Here is a 20,614-nt window from a genome sequence, read left to right on the forward strand (position 1 = left end):
GGATGAAAGGCGTGCCCGTAGTAAACTGCCTGCTACTCAGGCTCAGAAAGTAGGATATGCATATTATTAGTAAATTTTGATAGAAACCATCTGAAGATTCTAAAACTGTTTGAATGATGTCTGTGAGTATAACAGAACTCATATGGCAGGCAAAAACCTGAGAAAAATCCAACCAGGAAGTGTGGAAATCTGAGGTTTGTAGTTTTTCAAGTGATTGCCTATACAGTATACAGTGACTTAGGGTTCATTTTGCACTTCCTAAGGCTTCCACTAGACGTCAACAGTCTTTAGAACGTTGTTTCATGCTTCTACTGTTACTGGGGAGAGAATAAGAGGTCCTGGAGTCAGAGGACTGAGAGAATGACATGAGCTCAGTGGCGCGCACCCACGTGAGAGTCAGCTGTGTTCCTTTTCTTTTCTGAAGACATTTGAATTGTCCGTTTGAAATATTACTGAAGATTTATGTTAAAAACATCCTAAAGATTGATGCTATACATCGTTTGACATGTTTCTACGAACGTAAATAGAACTTTTTTTGACTTTTCATCGTGACATTTTGAGCGCGCTTCCTGCATTTGGAGTAGTGGACTAAACGCGCGAACAAAAAGGAGGTATTTGGACATATATATGGACTTTATCGAAACAAATGAACATTTATTGGGGAACTGGGATTCCTGGGAGTGCATTCCGATGAAGATCATCAAAGGTAAGTGAATATTTATAATATTATTTCTGAGTTTTGTTGACTCCACAAAATGCGGGTTTGGTTTCGTGTCTGAACGCTGTACTCAGATTATTGCAAAGTGTGCTATCGCTGTAAAGTTTTTTTGAAATCTGACACAGCGGTTGCATTAAGGAGGAGTGTATCTATAATTCTTTCAATAACTGTTGAATATTTTATCAACGTTTATGATGAGTATTTCTGTAAATTGATGTGCTCAATCACCGGAAGTTTTGGGAGGCAAAACATTTCTGAATATTACATGCCAATGTAAAATGGGGTTTTTGGATATAAATTTGAACTTTATCGAGCAAAACATACATGTATTGTGTAACATGAAGTCCTATGAGTGCCATCTGATGAAGATCATCAAAGGTTAGTGATTCATTTTAGCTGTATTTCTGGTTTTTGTGACGCCTCTCCTTGCTTGGAAAATGGCTGTGTGGTTTTTCTTGTTTAGGTGCTGTCCTAACATAATCTAATGTTATGCTTTCGCCGTAAAGCCTTTTTGAAATCAGACAATGTGGTTGAATTAACGAGAAGTGTATCTTTAAAATGGGATACAATATGTTTGAGAAATTTGAATTATGAGATTTTTGTTGCTTTGAATTTGCCGCCCTGCTATTTCACTGGCTGTTGAATAGTGTGTCCCGCAGGTGGGACGCTAGCGTCCCACATACCCCAGAAAGGTTAAGAAACATTGATAGTGTACTTTCAGAGAGTGATAACAAATAACATATTTCCTATAGTTTCGACTAGATTAGTGACTGAAAATCCCCTTCAAATAAGAATATAGTATTGCCACTTTCTCAATATCAAAGGTGTAAGGACCTCATTGGACCAAATACAGGTAAATGTGAACATTACGTCACAGGCAGAACATTTTCAAGGGGTGCTAAAGGATAATACTGGCTGGACAATTATTAAATTAATTATTTAGGGGCAGAGAATAAAATCTAAACAAAGATCACAATTTTTGTATCTCAGAAAACTGTGCGTGATTAGAATAGCAGTATCAGTATTAACACCATGGGGACAATAATTAATTAAATAAATACTCATTTGCATCTACCCATTGGGCAAAAACTGGTTGGATCAACGTTATTTCCATGTCATTTCAATGCCAAAAATCTATGCGATGACGTTGAATCAATGTGGAAAACTGATTGGATTTGTAAAAAGTAATCAACGTAAGGGCACTGTCTTTTTTTCACCCAAATATTTATCTATATCCAATGACATGGTGAAATGTTTTGTAGATTTTACGTTAAATTTACGTTAGTTGAAAACTCAACAAAATGTAAATTCAAACTAGACGTTGAACTGATGTCTGTGCCCAGTGGGTATGCATTTACAATACATGCATGCTTCCATCTCTAGTATTGTTGCTTTAAAGTATTATATGGCACAGAAGTTTGTGTTCTCACTATTAAAACATGCCCAACTTATCAAAGACATATCTAACATTTGATTTAAATATGTGGAGTTAAAAGACAGGTATTTCTTAAACGTTGATATCCAGCAGTGTACCTTTTATACTGTTAAATACTGTGAAATAATAATGTGGGTTAGTCACTCCTTGTAAGTTAAATGATATGTACAGTACTTCAGTCAACTTGTTTTTCAAATTAAGTCATATAACTAAACAGGACTTTTTAAACAGCAACATTGATAATGTAGATATATATTAAATGGTAGTTGTATCCAACATCACAAGGTCTGCACTGCAGTAAGTAAAATTAGACAAAGATAGGACTGTTTTAAGCATAAATTGAGCGTGACTAGAGAAAACAGAAAAAACGCAGTATGTGTAAGTAAGCTCAGAAACCTAGAGCTGACTAATGCCAGGTTAGATCCAGCTGTAACAAGTGCCATGATCAGATCAGTCCTTTCTCCAATCTAGGGTTATCTCCATGGCTCCACTGTAAAGCCAATGGGACAAAAAGCTTCAGCAGTGATGGATCCAACAATGCAGCGAGCTGGGGGAAGCCTCGCTTTGACCACCCACCCTCTCGCTTTCTCTCTCTCCAAGGAGTGAATGTTTCTCTCTCCTTCTGTCCCTCTCACACCACCGTGCTGACAGACGGGTCGGACAGGTTGAGCTGGCCCGTGATGTCGGTGGGTGGGTACTGCTGCAGAGATGGAGAGAACATGAGAAAAACTGAGCCACGGTCAGTCCCCTACAAAAGCCCTAAACAGAACTCTGATATTGAAGAGAACATCTCTGCTCCATTTCAGTCGAAATCGTCGAAGCAGAGGTGTTTTATAACCCCCCAAAGGCAGTGTAGTTAAGAAAGGTGGAAACATTTTGGTTCCATTGTGGGTTTCTCAGATTAGTACAATACAACCATGGGAATACATGTGTTGGTTGCTCTGTCTGAGGAGGGTTATCATATTACTACAGTGGTGGGGAGGTAAGGCCCAGAGCATAGAACACAGTTGAATCAGCCCAAAAATAAGACCACTCATTTGTATGCAGAGGTTGTTTTATTTTCCGCAGCTAAGCTGAGAGAATAATATGAATTATGATTAAGCCTCTCGGCTGGTTCAAAGTGCTGTGCAGTTGGACTCTTACTTCCAGGCCATATTTCACTGTACTCCTCCAGAGGAGCAGAGTTGTTGATTTTAATGGGTATTTACAGTGCTGGGTAGCAACATACCCAGCTCCATGCAGGTGCTCAGTTACTATGGCAACTGTGACTTTGGGATTGCGTAATTTAGTGTCATTGATTGTGTAATCTGCCTTGGGCTTAATGTCAGGGAACAAACTTGACAATGGTAAGGATGGTTCCTTTAGCAATTGACGCAATATCACTAACCACTGCAATTACTGTGGATTGTTCCTTATACATTGCAAATATGGCCATGAACTGATCTTGCAAAATATATGGAGTGTTTTTGTGAAGTTTATTACCTTCCTATAATTCCATACCATACCACTGTGCTGAATCATGCTGTCTACAAGACATACTGTTTTCATCAGCGTTGATTCCAACATGTCAAATCGAAATCCAACTTACTTTGCCATTGATTCCGATTTACAATGTAAAAGTTGGAAAAACCTGATTAACATCACCTTTTCACACTGTGAAAAGACTTAAAGAAAATGGCTTGATGAACAGGGTCACTTCAGTACAAGCCAATCATAATCCACCGTGTACCTCCATCCATTCTATCTTCACAAAAATACATTTTTTAATTCCTGATGAAATCTGTTTTGGGTGTCAATTTCGCAAATCCGCAAATTCAGAAGATTATTTTAGATGTTGATGATTGTCTCATTTTAAGCTGTGTTGATGTTTTTCTTCAAGCATTGACCCATATTGCGTTTTATAAGTTATGATGCAACTACCATGCTAAGTCAAGGGTAAACATCATCATAGGGTATTACAGATATAAAAAAACACAGATGTTTGACTAATAATTACAAAAGACCTAACACTTAGATCTAAACGTTGCATCATCACAGGGCTTCAACCTCTGTTTAGACGTCTACGTGGGCCTACTTCAGGGGCCTGCTGTTAGTGGTGTCACTTAGAGCACCCCCTACTAGCCGAAGGTGGACCAGCAAAAGAGAGACCCTTCAATACATCAATACTTACAGTATGGCCACTACCACAATGACTTCTACAATTACTAGTACTAAAATAATATATCTTACTGATACTACTACATCTACCTCAACTACTAGTATTACTGCTAGTACTACTACTGACAACAATAACAGTAATTCACATGCTTGTAGAGGGAGAGAGGAGCAGTGTGGCATGTGGGTGAGGGACACTGACACTCAAAAGTCCATTGATAACCATTAATATAAAAGAAGAACACTTATATAAAATCAAAATAATGGTCAAAGATTGAGGATGGTACATATTTGGTTAAAGTCTAGTTGTAACTTGTGTGGTTTCTCTTTTTCGCCATAGATTTGTGTAAGAGCATGATAACTCCCAAACCTCCCACAACAGCACCAGTCATTCCATCTTCTCCACTCCAATAGTTGACCAATTCTATAGAAACACCTCCAGGTGATAGTAGGTGGCGGATGGCAGATTTGTAGTTTTGATTTGGATCAAAAGAATAACATCACTCTAAATGTCAGAATAGATTTAAGATCAAGAAAAAAAAGAGAAAATCAAACAGAAAGACAGACCAACAGAGACCTTTTTTTCCATGTTCGATTTGGCCAATACATAATTAAGGAAAACCAAAAAGCTTTGATATCTACTGTGAAACTCTCAGCTAAATCCGGATTGAGCATAGCTGGTTAACTCAGATTTTGCTCATCAGCCAGCTATGTTAGGGTGAACAGCAGGACAGAGAACGCTGCGGTTCACTGGATTGTCAGACCACTGTGGAGGAGCCTCCCCACCAGCAAAGAGCAGGCCCTTCCAACTTGACTGTGGAGGAAATGAGAGAGCGTCACACTCTTATTGTGCTGCAGCAAGGCTCCAATAGAAAGAGAGGTGAATAAGGCCCGAGTTCTTTTAATAGTGGGTCTAAGCTGCGGACACAATAGAAGCGTGATGTTTCAAAGAATCTCAAGCCGAGAAAGGTGCCAAACAGAGGAAGACACAATAGAACCACCTGCGTTAACAACCTAGAAATAGACCCTAAAAGGCATGCAAAATTGACACAGAAAATCCTTTTGTCAGACAATATGATTGCAAACATCACAAAGTAAACATGACAAATCAAAAGTAGACAGTAGATCTAATAATATAACTCCATGAAGAAAATCCTGAAATAGATGGTCTGTTGGTGAAAAAAAATGTTAGTTTGTTTTCAGAACGGTTGACTGACTTTGGCAAATGGCATAACGTTGGCACATGCTTTGAAATCAAAACCAACAAACAAACAAAACGGAAGTGCAGGATTTAAGTGTATAAAAGATCGATTGAACAGGATCAGGCAATTAAAGAAACAGGAAACTAACACAAATACACACACATACACACACTACAAAGTCACCAAGAGACAAATTGGTCAAAACCACATCCAGATCATTGGCAGGGAGGAAGAGCAGCCCAAACAAGCAAGACAGACTGCTGCATTGCCCTCTCTTCCAGTACTACACCCACTAATCCCATGAAGCCAGCCCAGTCTGGCCCTGCATTTGCTCTCCTCACAGCCAGCACACCAGCTCCAGTCCCTGCCCTGCTCTGCACTGCTGCCTAGCATCCTGTAGGGGGAATCGGCTTACAAATGGCATTTGGTTGGATGGCTGATCGATGGTGGACTGACAGACACGTGGCCATGGCTGCTGAGCCATGTAGGATGGGTGAGAAAAATGGGTCTCTCTCACAATTAAGAGATGGGAATGGCGGTAGAAAAGACAGAGGAAAAAGAGGGAGAGATTGAGAGAGAAGAGGAGACAGAGGTAGAGAAAAAGAGAGAGAAGAGTAGGAAGAGTAAGGGAAGATGTTGTTCCCTTCTTCATCTCCTTACCGTGTCTTTGGATGACCTACGTCTCTTGATGCTGGAGGCCAGGGAGGTACTGATGGACCTAAAAGAGGCTTTCGTTTTGGGGTCGGGGGGCTCTGCTCTACCACTTTTCCTATCCTAAAATAAATATATGTAGAACAATTATTCATATTCTTGGGGTGGAGTGATACCTTGGTCTCAGTCTCACCCATTCACCCACTCACCCTCTCTCCACACCCTCCCTCCCTCTTCCATTTCACTGTCTGAAGTGGTATGAGAGTGAGTTTCCGGACACAAAGTTGTCTCCATTGGATATTGGAGGCAGCAGGAGTTTTGCACCTCTTCTAGTGGTGGGACTGTCTGGGACTGTAGTCTGGCCATTCCCATAAGAATGTTTTTACATTGGCAGCCATTTCATCATAGTGGGACTGGACATGATGGAAAATTCCTAGCCAAGCATTGACACATCCAAACACCCCCATGCCCCTAGAAATGCATTGGAATGGTTTGAGGAGCATGTGTAGGTGACACCTGTGATATGCTGCTTTAATCATCTACCACATCCTACTCACACACTCACCGCTACCCACACACACACCCATACACCAAATAATCACTTCCACCCTACCTCCACCCCCTTCACCCCAAGACACACAACCTTTCAGAGAGAAAATAAACATTAGCCAGGACTGAGGAACAGCTAAATAGCCAGTATACTATGACTATGAAATGTCACAGTCAACAGAATCAACTGTATTCATTGGAGGTTCAGACATCTTCCCAAACCCATGTTTAACCATATCCTTAGATGTTTAACCATATCCTTACAACATGTTTAACCATATCCTTACATGTTCACACATCAACTGTGTTTCTTCCCTCCCTCATGCCATCAAAGTGCCCCACAGCTACTCTCAGTCCTCTATAGGTACGTGGCAGTGTTCATGTGCAAAATCTCATATTAAGGTATTCTTACATCCTGAGTCTCTAGAGAGGAAGAGGGCTGCATGGGGGGAGGAGGTGGGGGAGAAAAGAAAAATAAATAAACATCCATCTTCTTGCTATTAGATAGTTATTACTTTAAGATCCAGAAGCAAAGCCAAGGGAACCAAACGAGCCAGTAGAAAAGCTAGCAAAGGAAACAACCACATCGCAAGCCAAGCAGTCATAAAAAGGTGCTCTATAAGGCAGGGGAGCCACTAAAATGCATACCAACATAAGATAAACAACAACAGGTAATAGTATATAATTGAAGCTCCTTGAGTCATTATACCTGTGGCTGGGTATAATGGAAATTCCCTAGGGAGTGAAATAGATGGTGTTGGGGTGGTAGTATATGGAATAATATATGTACTATATACAGTATACTACTAACTGGAGTTAGAGCAGGGATTGTGGGTGGAATTGAGAAATCTGAGAGATTTTGGCGAGCTTATTAGGTAGGGGGTGTGGGAAGGTTTTGGTGGTAGGCGGCATGAGAGGTTTTGGCCAAGTTGTTGTGAGGTCTGGATAGGGATGGTGAGCTAAGTGAAATGGTAAGATATGTAGAGAGTAGGAGTTAGGGAGGTCTTAGGCCTAGATAAATGGTAAGAGATGTAGAGAGTAGGAGTTAGGGAGGTCCTAGGCCTAGATAAATGGTAAGAGATGTAGAGAGTAGGAGTTAGGGAGGTCCTAGGCCTAGATAAATGGTAAGAGATGTAGAGAGTAGGAGTTAGGGAGGTCTTAGGCCTAGATAAATGGTGAGAGATGTAGGAGTTAGGGAGGTCCTAGGCCTAGATAAATGGTAAGAGATGTAGAGACTAGGAGTTAGGGAGGTCCTAGACCTAGATAAATGGTAAGAGATGTAGAGAGTAGGAGTTAGGGAGGTCCTAGGTCTAGATACATGTTAAGAGATATAGGAGTTAGGGAGGTCCTAGGCCTAGATAAATGGTAAGAGATGTGGAGAGTAGGAGTTAGGGAGGTCCTAGGCCTAGATAAATGGTAAGAGATGTAGAGACTAGGAGTTAGGGAGGTCCTAGGCCTAGATAAATGGTAAGAGATGTAGGAGTTAGGGAGGTCCTAGACCTAGATAAATGGTAAGAGATGTAGAGAGTAGGAGTTAGGGAGGTCCTAGGCCTAGATACATGTTAAGAGATATAGGAGTTAGGGAGGTCCTAGGCCTAGATAAATGGTAAGAGATGTGGAGAGTAGGAGTTAGGGAGGTCCTAGGCCTAGATAAATGGTAAGAGATGTAGAGAGTAGGAGTTAGGGAGGTCCTAGGCCTAGATAAATGGTAAGAGATGTAGAGAGTAGGAGTTAGGGAGGTCCTAGGCCTAGATACATGTTAAGAGATCTAGAGAGTAGGAGTTAGGGAGGTCCTAGACCTAGATACATGGTAAGAGATGTAGGAGTTAGGGAGGTCCTAGACCTAGATAAATGGTAAGAGATGTAGAGAGTAGGAGTTAGGGAGGTCCTAGGGCTAGATACATGTAAATAGATATAGGAGTTAGGGAGGTCCTAGGCCTAGATAAATGGTAAGAGATGTGGAGAGTAGGAGTTAGGGAGGTCCTAGGCCTAGATAAATGGTAAGAGATGTGGAGAGTAGGGGTTAGGGAGGTCCTAGGCCTAGATAAATGGTAAGAGATGTAGGAGTTAGGGAGGTCCTAGGCCTAGATAAATGGTAAGAGATGTAGGAGTTAGGGAGGTCCTAGACCTAGATAAATGGTAAGAGATGTAGAGAGTAGGAGTTAGGGAGGTCCTAGGCCTAGATACATGTTAAGAGATATAGGAGTTAGGGAGGTCCTAGGCCTAGATAAATGGTAAGAGATGTGGAGAGTAGGAGTTAGGGAGGTCCTAGGCCTAGATACATGGTAAGAGATGTAGAGAGTAGGAGTTAGGGAGGTCCTAGGCCTAGATACATGTTAAGCGATGTAGGAGTTAGGGAGGTCCTAGGCCTAGATACATGGTAAGAGATGTAGAGAGTAGGAGTTAGGGAGGTCCTAGGCCTAGATACATGTTAAGAGATGTAGAGTAAGGTGAATTAGTCATAGGGAATGGGGAGGCCCTAGGAGTGGATGGGTAAGAGATTGAGAGAGTAAGGTGAGTTAGGAGTTGAGAAGGCACTTGGGGGGCAGTGTGGTGTGAATTTCATCTGAGAACATGCAGAAAGGGGTACGGACGGATGGGAAGAGCTTGGCAGGGCCGGTAAGGGAAGGGGTAGAGAAGGAGACACAAAACATAAAGCATGACAGTCAACTCAGGCCAGCACTGGACCCACAGAACATCCCCTGTCATCAGATCACATGACTGGGCCTCTGTTTGAGCCACCCATCACCACCCAAACCATCCCCATTCTCTTAATGCCACAGCATTAAGAGGTGATGTTCTATTGGGTGGTGTGGAAGATGGGTGGAGCTGATTGGCTGAGGAGTGATGGACAAGTCACCAGTGAGAAAAAAGTAAATAAAATGGATTTCCTGTTGGAAGATGACATCTAGATGTTAGTCAATGGTCAGTCACCTCATGTTAAAACTCCATCAATGAGGTAAAGATGAGGCATAGAGACATTTAGATTGAAAAAAGAATGCTCGTTGCCCAAGCAACTCAAAGCATTGTTTTTTAAAATTCTTTTGTATTTTTCTGTTTCTCGTCAAAATTGTTTTTTTCTTGTTGTACTTTTCAGCGTAGAATATCCAGGTCTCACGTGACATCAATCGACACCGACCGCTTGTGAAGTGCTGTGTTTGCAAAGTCCCGGTCATGCAAAGCATGCTGGTCCAATGGAGGAAGCATCCCACTGGACGCATGTGCAGCGGCTTCCTGTCTCCACCAATAGGAAACAACAGCCACTAGAGTGCATTAGTTCTCGTTGACATTTTGTTGATCTCACTCCTAATATCTCCTCCACTTTTAGGCAGTGCACTTCTGAATAAGACCTGCTACAACAGAGAAAACTAACGGCTAGATACTGTAGCTTCTCTTAAACTAGGGAGGGGGACAGATTCAGTTCACAGTGCTTTTCAGTAGATACAAGCAAACAAAGGTGGTGAGAGTAGGGGTAAATTATAATTCAGTTGAATCAATTCAGGAAGTGAATTGAAATTCCAAATGGAATTTAGCCCAAGCTGGGATGGGTTGGTTAGTTACTGGAGAAGATACTAAGGAAGGCATAAGCAGTTCAGAGCAGCAACATAGTGAACGATAAGAAGGACTCAAACAGGTTATTCAGAATTGCACATCCTCTGGAGGTACCTGTGTTGGAAGGCGTAAATGTACAAACATGTTGCATTATGCACAGAAGTATAAAAACAAACAAAAATATAAACATACAAACACACAAGCAGTAAAAATTATGCTGGACACCTAGCTGGAAATACCCACAGAGAAAGGAAAAGTTCACATAAACTGTCACCGAACCCTGTTGTTATGATAATAGTGTATACTGAATAGTGTAAAATACTGTATGAATTATACTTCCTCTGTGAGTAATCGCATTGATGGCATCGAGAGACATGGTAATAATTTGAATAATGTTCATTTCATACTGTATTAGATTCAATGATTTGCTCGCTTCTGCTACTCCAAGCATGATGCCCCAGTTAAGGAACAAGAGCAGAAAACTGTCATTTGTTTAAAGCATGTGAACCCCATATTAGCTCTAGGCCCTATTGAGAATAATGCTGTGTACGATTTGCATGGATGAAGCCATCTTTGTTCAGTAGTGCTGAAATTATTCATAAACTGTGTCAATATAACCTTGTCTTCAACACAGATATTACACAGACCTTTTCCTTTCTCAGCGGGCGCCTGCATGAATTTGTCTACCGTATGTGCCTATACATGTACACAGACATGAAGACATGGACAACAGTTACATCTGGTAGTAAGGTAGATGACAGACAGTCTCGGAAGGACATTGATTTGCTGACACGCACTGGAGACTGTGATCTTACCGTACCTTCCTCCAGCCCTGCTGTCAATACAACCGGTGCACCACTGACCTTTTGTGAGTGCTTAACAAAGAGCCAGCATGGGGGCAGGCTGGCTGCCAGAGCCACATCACAGGCTCACAGTGTCCACTGCCCGTCTCAGCTCGTGTGCCCCCGTCACCTCCCTCCCATGTACCCCCACACCACGCTCCTCCTGCTGAGGATGGTAGGTCAGCGCAGGGTGGGAGGTAGGGTAGGTAGGGGTGGGGCGGGATGATGCGAAGGAAAGGCGAATGAGGGAGTTGGGGGGGCCACCAACGCTTCACAGCGGAAGATATTGGAGTTAAGGGCAAATCATGTTCTTCAGTGACTAGACGGACTGAGGCGCGAGCACATAACTCAGCTGTAGTTGGAATGGTTTTTGCCTGATTATCTTTAGGTGACCACCGTTCTGAAATAAGTCACTGACACGCGAGCTTTCTCTGAGAGGACTCATGTTTAGGGTCCATAAACACTGTTGGGGGTGGGGATACTGGGGGATGGAGTGATGTAAATACTGGACAAGTATAGACGTCAAGCATAGGTGAGTCGGGGTCAGAAATGACAGTGTAACAACACACTGTTACAGCTATTAAAAAGCATGAGGTTTATCTATGAATCTATGTGAGATTCTCCTTATTTAAATTACTTTCATCGATTACCTTATTTCCCTGCATGTCCTCATCATCTGACCTTACAAAGCCTAAAAGCGTTATAGCAGCAGCATACAAAGTCAAATTTATACCCTATGCAGGTACGCAATGTAACAACGCAATTAGCTACGCAAAATGGCCGTTCTGCGTAGTTGCAATGCATTATACATTTTGGGCTGCACACTTTTGCATATTTTTACAATGCAAGTACGCAGAAGGGCCATTTTGCGTAGCTAATTGTGTTCCTGCGTTGCATATGTGCTAAAGTAAGCATAAGGCTTAACTGGCTCATGCCATGAACGTGGAATGCATATTTTAGTTTCAAATGTTCTCATGTTAGAGCTACTTTTATTTTAGCTTAACTCTTATTCGAAAAGTGAAGGGTGACGTGGGGTGGAAATGTTTCTTGTCTATGTTACATACTAACGATGGGGTCATCGATGCGCCCACAGCTTGGCTTCCAGAGGCCTCCTTACTGTCCTGCAGCACAGAGAGGAGACATAGGTCCATTGGTCTAAGGGACTGGAGGATGGACCCACGGTGGCTCATGGTAATGCCTTGGGAACACCTTCATCACTGATTGTGACACAGCAATCCGTGAGTGACTGTCACCAGTTGGCAACAAGGTCAGACAGGATGCTAATAGTGACGAAAAAAAAAGATTGGTCGTACACCTGTATTGGAGGAACCTGCAGGAAGGGCTATGCTGGGCGTGTCTCAGCCCATCTCTGCCCTTCCCCCCCTGGGTGCCAGTGCTTACGGGGGGAAAGAGATGCCATACCTGCAGGTTCTTCCTCCAGACGTTGACGGCCGCAAAGGCCAGCTGCATCTGCTTCCTTCGGGCGTCTTTGTGTCGCTTGTAGGCGATCTCAATAAAGATGAGGAAGATCCCTGCTGCTATGCCTCCAGCCACCAGCATGAACACTCCTGTCAGACAGAGACAGACAGACACAGGGATGGGTGGTGAGTCGCCGTCTGACACTCAGCCGCAACCCACTGACCATGACTGTGTCTGTGTGAATCTAGTCTAATAGGTCAACAGTTGCTGTCCTTTCGTCGACCTGCTTCCACTACACGCCGTCCGCTGCAAACCTTGCAAGTTGATATTAGGATCACAGCTATAACAACTAGAACTACAGTAACCCACAACAACTTACTTTAACAGTACACACTTCATGTAACAAAACAAAAAAAAGTATTGGACAAAAAAAAGGCTACAGTACCTTACCACTGTAGTTTTTGTCCAATCACTTTTAGGTTTCTCAAAACCCAAAAGAGGAACCCTACCTGCCATGTTCTCAAAGGTGAGTGTGGCTGGGGCATTGCTCCGCGAGTCACACTCCTGGTATCTCACCCAGGTTTTATCTAGATCTTCCATGAAGCCATTCTCATGGGAACTGCAGGGGTGGGGGGAGTGGGCAGAGAGGTAAGACAGTTAACATAAAGCCAAGCCATACACTCCAGAAGAGAAATCCCAGAATGTCATTAGACGACACAAACAAACACAGACTGACTGACAGACTAACAGACAGACAAAGGGCAGGAATGAGGAGATACAGAGAGAGAAGAGAGCTGACACAGCGTTGTGTCGGATGGTTAAAATAGGAACATAAACATAACAACATACACACAATGCTGCTTGGGCTGGGACAGACCTGAGAATGGCCAGGGACACATTCTGTTTCCAGGGGCTGTCCTTGCGCATGCCTATGCCAAAGCCCGAACGGAAAAACAGCTCTCCCGTGGTCACCAGGTCGCACTTCTGCGAGGCTTCAAACTCCAGCACCGCAGAGTCCCAGATGAAAGCATGCAGCTTGCTGTTGGCGGAGGGAGGCAGGGGGGAGGAGGGGGTTACGGTGCAACAGTACAGTGATTGTCACAACACACATTTACGGCTCCCCTTTGGCCACACAAAGTGTGAGTCAGCGTTACCAGCCATGTCTACCGCCGCTTGAAAAATGAAATCCAATGCCGGACGGACGACGGCGCGTCCCCCATTGGATTCCCCACCTCAAAGAAGCTCGTCTTGGATAAAACCTGAAAAAGGGTGCTCCTCAACTCAACGTTAGCTCAACTATAGACTGGTGTCAGTGCTACTGACACAGTTCATGCCGCCCTGTTCTAAGTCTGAGCCTGGATCTGTCTTGGCTGGATGATGGGCCTGGACCAGAGGGAGCGCTGCAGTAAGACCTGCTGGGTCTCACTGTTCCAGAGGTCCAGAACCCCCAGGTCTGACTGACTGACCCTCTCTCTCTCTCTCTCCCTAACCTGACTATCTGACCAGCTCCGGCCGACACGCCCAGGCCAGGCCGGCCCGGCCGGGACTCACTTGTCGCGCACGGCCTGGATAGCCTCAGCGGCACTCTCGTAGTTGTGCTTCTCCATGTGGCGGTACATGGTGCTAAGCTCCACCTGCCGCCGGAAGTAGATGTCCACAGAGCTCTGCTTCACTGTGGCATAGATGAACTTGTCTGATGGGTTCCTCAGCTGTTGAAGGATAGGAAGGGTTGGAGGGAACATTACATTCAGCATTCACATACAGTTGACCAATTCTGGAACTCTGTAAAAATGAAAACCTTTGATACTACACAACCACTTACTTTACAGCATTTTCACCCCCAATAATTTTCGCACCTCGCTAAACATGTACATTTTTGGTAGTACGTAACCTACTATCCACAAGTTATCGAGGTGGACGTGTACTAAAAGATTCTCTGTACGTATTTAAAGCAGGACTACTTCTTGATGCCCACCCTCGGGTCGTTGATGCCGGTGATGCGCTCCTCAGGCCGGTCCAGCACCAGGAAGGCAGCCAGGTTGGCAGTATACGATGCCACTATGATCATGGCAAAGCCGGCCCACACCATGCCCAAGATTCTCGCTGAGAAGCTGCGCGGCGCGCCTGGATAAGAAAAGGCCATAAAACGTTACAAAATGTTCACTCTATGGGACATCAAATGTGACTCAATATATTGATGTATATGTAGCATCTCCCAAATATGACATTATTTATCGACATGTAACACTAATATTTCTACAGTTAATATCAGTATCACAAACTGATCAGTATACCGGTAGTATTTGCAGAAATAGTACACTAACTAGCTTGTATACTAACAACTGTACTGATCTTTAGCGGTTATTTAGTGATAGTATTCTCCTACCTTCTCCAATACCGGAGTTAAGCAACACTCCCCAGGAGAACCACATGGCTGACGACAAGGTGAGGGCGTCTTCTTCTTCTTCTTCACTGTTTACTTTAAACCTCCCAAACGGGCTAGAGAGAGAGCAGGATGTGAAGTGAGACATACACGAGAAGACAGAGGACAAAACCCTGGCAACACCAGACAGGGAGGAGGTCTGTGTAAGTGGCTACGTAAGAGCGAGCTAGATCACAGAAAGAAAACAGAAAGAGAAGGCCAGATGAGCAGAGCAGTGGAATGATTGGAGCCAGTCTTCACCTCTGTCCCCTCATCCACTGTGAAGCATCTGGAGAGGTCTGGAGCATAAGCAGAAGTAGAGTATGTCACACACACACACAAAAACACGTGTGCAAGAATGCGCCCACACGTATGCATGCACCCACACACACACACACACACACACACACATTTACACACACATAGACAGACGGACACATGGATCCCCTTGTACCTGAACCGGTCTAGTAGGTAAAGCATCACCGCCACCACATGCACCGAAAGACCCACCAGCAGCCACAGTGTGCTCTGAAACGGCTGCATGAACGAGTCCAGTGTACTGCGAGGGATTTCCTGTAACACACAGCACCGACAGTCATTCACAGACCACTTACAGTCTACAACCATCCCATCTGCAATGAGGACTAAATCAGGTATAGTCTGTATGAACTTTCAGTTTGTCTCATAGATTTTGGGAGGAATTCGGGGACATACCTTTTTAACGAGGATGGTTAGGCCTTGGTACTTAAAAGGTTTGGAGAATTCGATGTACTGGGCTCGTTCGTTGTTTATTGTCAGCGGGGCAACGATCATATCTGCCAGACCCCCCAGGAGCTCTCCCATCATGCCATTCCACTCTTTCTTGTTGCTGTTGTTCACCTGTGGTAGATGGATATAAAGGGTTAATAACCAACCCAACCTGACAATGAATTTCAGAATGAAGTGTCCTATATCAGAAACAAGTAAGCCCTGTCTTGACTCTGGTGAGTAGCTAAAGGCAAAAACCTAGGGTGCCTTTAACCCAAATGAAAATGAGCAGTATGGTCTGAATGGTATTCTCTGGCTCAGAGATGTGGTAACTGAGCTTGGCTCTCCAGAGAAGCTCCATTCAGCCCATCTTGCTTGTTCAGTAAATCCTGACAGATCAGCGTGGGTCTAACCACCACCTTGTCCCTCCAACATGGAACTAAAGTCCCCAATGTGGTGGGACCCTAGGATTCCATGGCTCTCTCGGCTAAAGGACTTATTTTAGTTAGTGATTTAGTTAGTGATAGTGAAAACAGTTTTTGTGAGTGCAGTAACATAATTTTCAAAATGTTACAACTGCAAAGAGCACATCTCAGAGATAAGATTATATATAATTTGCTTCATAACTTACATAATAGAATGTAATATAAATATATGCAAATAGACAATTGTTGGTCAAATAATTTTTGGCCAGTAATGTTTTCTATCTAGAGAGAAGTCTGAGTTTTTATAGGAACTGACCCGCTCCTGTGTTCCAAATTTCCCATCAGCCACCAGGTGTACTTCATAGGTAAAGTTCATGGTTCCAGCCAACTTGATAAGTAGGTCAATACAGAATCCATAACAACATTGAGGTACAATTGGACGTCCTGTAAAAAAACCAGCAGAGGGTTGCAAGTTACAATCAATCAATCAACATTTTTTAAACTTTTTTATAACACCAGACATCACTTGCCCACACACTATTCAACCAAAATCACCCATTCACTTAATAATACAGTAACATACTGCACATATGTTCACTGCAACCAGACTTCACACACTTACACTGTTTGCTTAAAACAGGCTGGCACATGCCCACACTGTTTGCAAACATTTAAGCAAACACTCTAGCATACAGTATTCACAATGCACACTCACTGTACATACACACTGTACACACTGTACACGCTGTACACACTGTACACACTGTACACACACACACACACACACACACACACACACACACACACACACACACACATGCCAACAATCACACAAAGGCACAATCAGCAATATGCATACATATATAGATACCTACTGTATATATATGTATGCATCTCCAGTTGGTACTTAGCGGGCGTAGTAAAAGCACAGTGATATCATAAACGTCCCTGTTGTGTTACCTGGGATGGTCTCATTTGGTCCAGTGCAGATCACCTTTTTAATATCTGCCACTCCATTTAAGGTTTTTTCCTCCTTGCAGGTTCCATCCTGCTCAGTGGGCTTCACATACACAAAGGGCTCCTGGTGTATGGTCACTATCTATAACAGACGGGAGAGAACGCTGTTTATCACACAGTGGGCATAAGCTCACACTGACCCTGAGGGAGCTCTACATCACCAGCCCTCCGGACAATAACCCCTCCACAAGGAACACATAAAACACACACACACACACACACACACACACGCATGGTAGAAATGGAGAGAGAAAATGAGAGAGAAGTATAGAGAAAGAATAGTAGAATCCTTTACAGGCCCATTCCATTGAAGATTCTGTAAGATATAAAGCGTTGTTTTACTTATATACACTGAACAAAAATATAAAATGCACCATGCTACAATTTCAACGATTTTATGAGTTACAGCTCATATAAGGAAATCAGTCAATTGAAATAAATTCATTAGGCCCTAATCAATAGATTTCACGTGACTGGGAAGGGGTGCAACCATGGGTGGGCCTGGGATGGCATAGGCACACCCACTTGGGAGCCAGGCCCAGCCAATCAGAATGAGTTTTTTCCTACAAAATGGCTTTACTACAGACAGAAATACTCCTGTTTGATCAGCTGTCCGGGTGGCTGGTCTCAGATGATCCCGCAGGTGAAGAATGTGGAAGTCCTGGGCTGGCATAATTGGTCTTCAGTTGGTCTTCGGTTGTGAGGCCGGTTGGACGTACTGCCAAATTCTCTAAAATGACTTTGGAGGCGGCTTATGGTAGAGAAATGAACATTACATTCTTTGGCAACAGCTCTGGGGGTCATTCCTGCAGTCAGCGTGCCAATTACACACTCCCTCAAAACTTGAGACATCTGTGGCATTGTGTTGTGTGACAAAACTGCACATTTTAGAGTGGCTTTGTATTGTCCCCAGCACAAGGTGCACATGTGTAATGATCATGCTGTTTAATCAGCTTCTTGATATGCCACACCTGTCAGGTGGATGGATTATCTTGGCAAAGGAGAAACGCTCACTAACAAGGATGTAAACAAATTCATGCACATTTTTGAAAAATAAGCTTTTTGTGCATATGGAAAGTTTCTGGGGTCTTTTATTTCATCTCATGAAAAATGGGACCAAGACTTTACATGTTACATTAATACTTTTGCTCAGTATATATATATATATATATATATATATATATATATATATATATATATATATACACGGAATATCATTGTTTGAAGAGGGTAAAATGCGATACCTTTAGTCTCGTGGACATCTGAAAGCCCCGCGGTTTCTCTGTCTCTCCTCCCGGCCAGATGATCTTCCTCTGATTATTCATCACCACCTACATGGTCATGACACCATGATTAGAGGAGTGCTGACATAGTGTGTGGAGCTGATGAGCGCCAAGCACAGGGGAGTCCAATACTGAAGAGTCAGCTGCTTTAGCAACAGCTCAGCATCTAGCTAATAAAACCTGCTTTCTAACTACCATGCTTACTTCTTCATAGAGGTGTAATAGCAATAGACAGGAAGATCACAGTAAAAACAGAAATAATCACTGTTGCCATGAAGTTACCTGTGTTCCATTGTAAATCCCAACTTGAATGAGTCGACTCTTCTGGTAGTTGAGAATGCTGTAGTGAGCGTACTTCCTGTCGCCATCGTCATTGAATTCCACTCGTCCAGTGAGGCCCTCTGGGTACTTTGATGACATCAGAACCCTGAGCGAGAGGAGAAATTGAAGTAGATCTGAGTGTGAGAGTTTAGGGGAATAGGCAGAGTGAGAAAGTGTTTGGATGTTGGTGTCTTCCTAAATTATACAAATGTACCTTTTGAAGAGGGGCCCAGTCTTCCAGATGTTGGTGTTTCCCACGCAGCCTCTGGGCGGCTCCGTAATGTTCTCCTTCTCAAAGAGCTCCTGGATGGACTGGGCCACCACGGCCACTGCGTCATTGATGTGGGCCGACTCGTTCTTGCCGTTGATGAGCTGGAGGCCAATGAGACCTGTTCACATCACACCAACAGCAGAACAAAGTAAATCAGTGACCTGCTAGACTCCCAACCATCAGGATCCTTTTGCAATACACACACTAAAAACTTATAGGAACCTCTTGTTCAGCCATCATGAGGAAAGGTCCAATCGCAAGTTTTTGATCCAGCACCATCCTCTTGCTCTATTTGTGAAATGAATTTGGATCATCCAGCACTGGAATAAACAAGCACTAGAAGTCTTTGAAGCATGAACTTCATCTTGATGGAAATCGATTTCGGATGTTATTTTTATTCCTTTCCAAGAAGAAGAGGCAACATGATCAGAGAGTAATAGCTAGATCAATATTTTGAGGTTGTTAGTGAACTTTGCCCAGCATGGGGGGAAAAAGAGTCCCTTGAAGTTGGATTGATTCAATTCTATCACCCACTTTATAGGGGTTAGGTTGGAAAATACCACAAGCAGAAAGCTATAGTGTATGTGTGGGACCAAACAAACATACATCAACTAGATTAGAGAATTAATATACAAATTACATTAACAATCCAACTTCAGCTAAGTTTTCTTATTGCAACTGGTCCAGTAGTCTTGCAGACTCCTGAAAGAAGCCACAGAGGTGAGTTTAAGACAGCAACAGATGCTGAGACATGGACATGACTGACAAGAATTATCTGCAGGGATCGGGGCATTGCCTTACGTTAGATAGCGCTACTAATCGTCTGCACTGAGGGACGAGCGTCACGTAGGAGTGACGCCACCTAACGTAAGACAATGGGGATCGGGGGTGTTGGAGTGCCTAGGGTTTTACGCTTATGTTTGTGACCACAAAGTGACATGTTATGTGAGACTTGTGCAGACTCCGGGACATAAGAAAGGACAATTGTAGCTTACCATTCTATTTCAGTTACACTTCAATGTGGGGGTTGCAAAACACCCTTTATAAACTCATGAGAACCAAGCTATTAATATATCAGAATGGCACTATAAAGGCAGCAAGCGAAACTTTGGATAACCCAACATATATTTTTAGGAAACATACATGTACTACTTAATCTATCAATAGTTCTGACTATAAATAAATAGGTTCGGAGATACAGGACTTAACACTGTGTTAACATTTGTTTAAGAGATTATTGTGTACATTTCTGTGACTCATTTAAAACCTTTAAACATAAAAAATGCTTAAACGTTTAAATGCTTAACACGCAACAAATAATCATACATAATACATCGTTAATAACGAAGCATTCATCTATGGGTTTTCGCCCTAATCGTAGAGGTGAGATGAAAGGTGACCCCAGAAAAAGGCCAGCATTCTGAAGTGTTTTCCAACTGGCTGTTGGGTAGCAGCGTACGGTACGTACCATCTGGCGCCTCGCTCAGGGCTTTACCCGACATCTCCCGCTCTCCCACCAGCCACACGTAACCCGAGCCCGTCATGTTGAGGAAACGGGCAGCCTTGTAAACTGCAGCAGCGTCCTCTTCACTGAAAACAGAGATGT

General features: G+C 43.2%; 1 protein-coding gene across 12 annotated transcripts in view; it reads right to left on the bottom strand.

Moving 5' to 3' along the window:
- Positions 1-1,873: 1,873 nt before the first annotated feature.
- LOC115204130 (glutamate receptor ionotropic, NMDA 1) overlaps positions 1,874-20,614 on the bottom strand; it is a 28,926-nt gene continuing 10,185 nt past the window's right edge. For 2 of the 12 annotated variants that reach the window (XM_029769470.1, XM_029769469.1), the window contains 15 exons: positions 20,477-20,598; positions 18,952-19,126; positions 18,699-18,843; positions 18,378-18,464; positions 17,077-17,215; positions 16,433-16,560; positions 15,659-15,823; positions 15,399-15,517; positions 14,909-15,021; positions 14,498-14,646; positions 14,074-14,231; positions 13,400-13,561; positions 13,032-13,141; positions 12,526-12,671; positions 2,785-2,853 (listed from right to left, as the gene is read on the bottom strand). In XM_029769470.1, the coding sequence (XP_029625330.1) occupies positions 2,785-2,853; positions 12,526-12,671; positions 13,032-13,141; positions 13,400-13,561; positions 14,074-14,231; positions 14,498-14,646; positions 14,909-15,021; positions 15,399-15,517; positions 15,659-15,823; positions 16,433-16,560; positions 17,077-17,215; positions 18,378-18,464; positions 18,699-18,843; positions 18,952-19,126; positions 20,477-20,598 (1,987 nt within the window). Of the gene's footprint in view, positions 2,854-6,169; positions 6,284-7,121; positions 7,149-12,167; positions 12,225-12,525; positions 12,672-13,031; positions 13,142-13,399; positions 13,562-14,073; positions 14,232-14,497; positions 14,647-14,908; positions 15,022-15,398; positions 15,518-15,658; positions 15,824-16,432; positions 16,561-17,064; positions 17,216-18,377; positions 18,465-18,698; positions 18,844-18,951; positions 19,127-20,476; positions 20,599-20,614 lie in introns of all 12 variants that reach the window. The other 10 variants (XM_029769458.1, XM_029769463.1, XM_029769462.1 and 7 more) reach the window with 10 other exon arrangements.

Source organism: Salmo trutta, chromosome 12 (assembly GCF_901001165.1).
Source record: "Salmo trutta chromosome 12, fSalTru1.1, whole genome shotgun sequence".
Taxonomy (NCBI): domain Eukaryota; kingdom Metazoa; phylum Chordata; class Actinopteri; order Salmoniformes; family Salmonidae; genus Salmo; species Salmo trutta.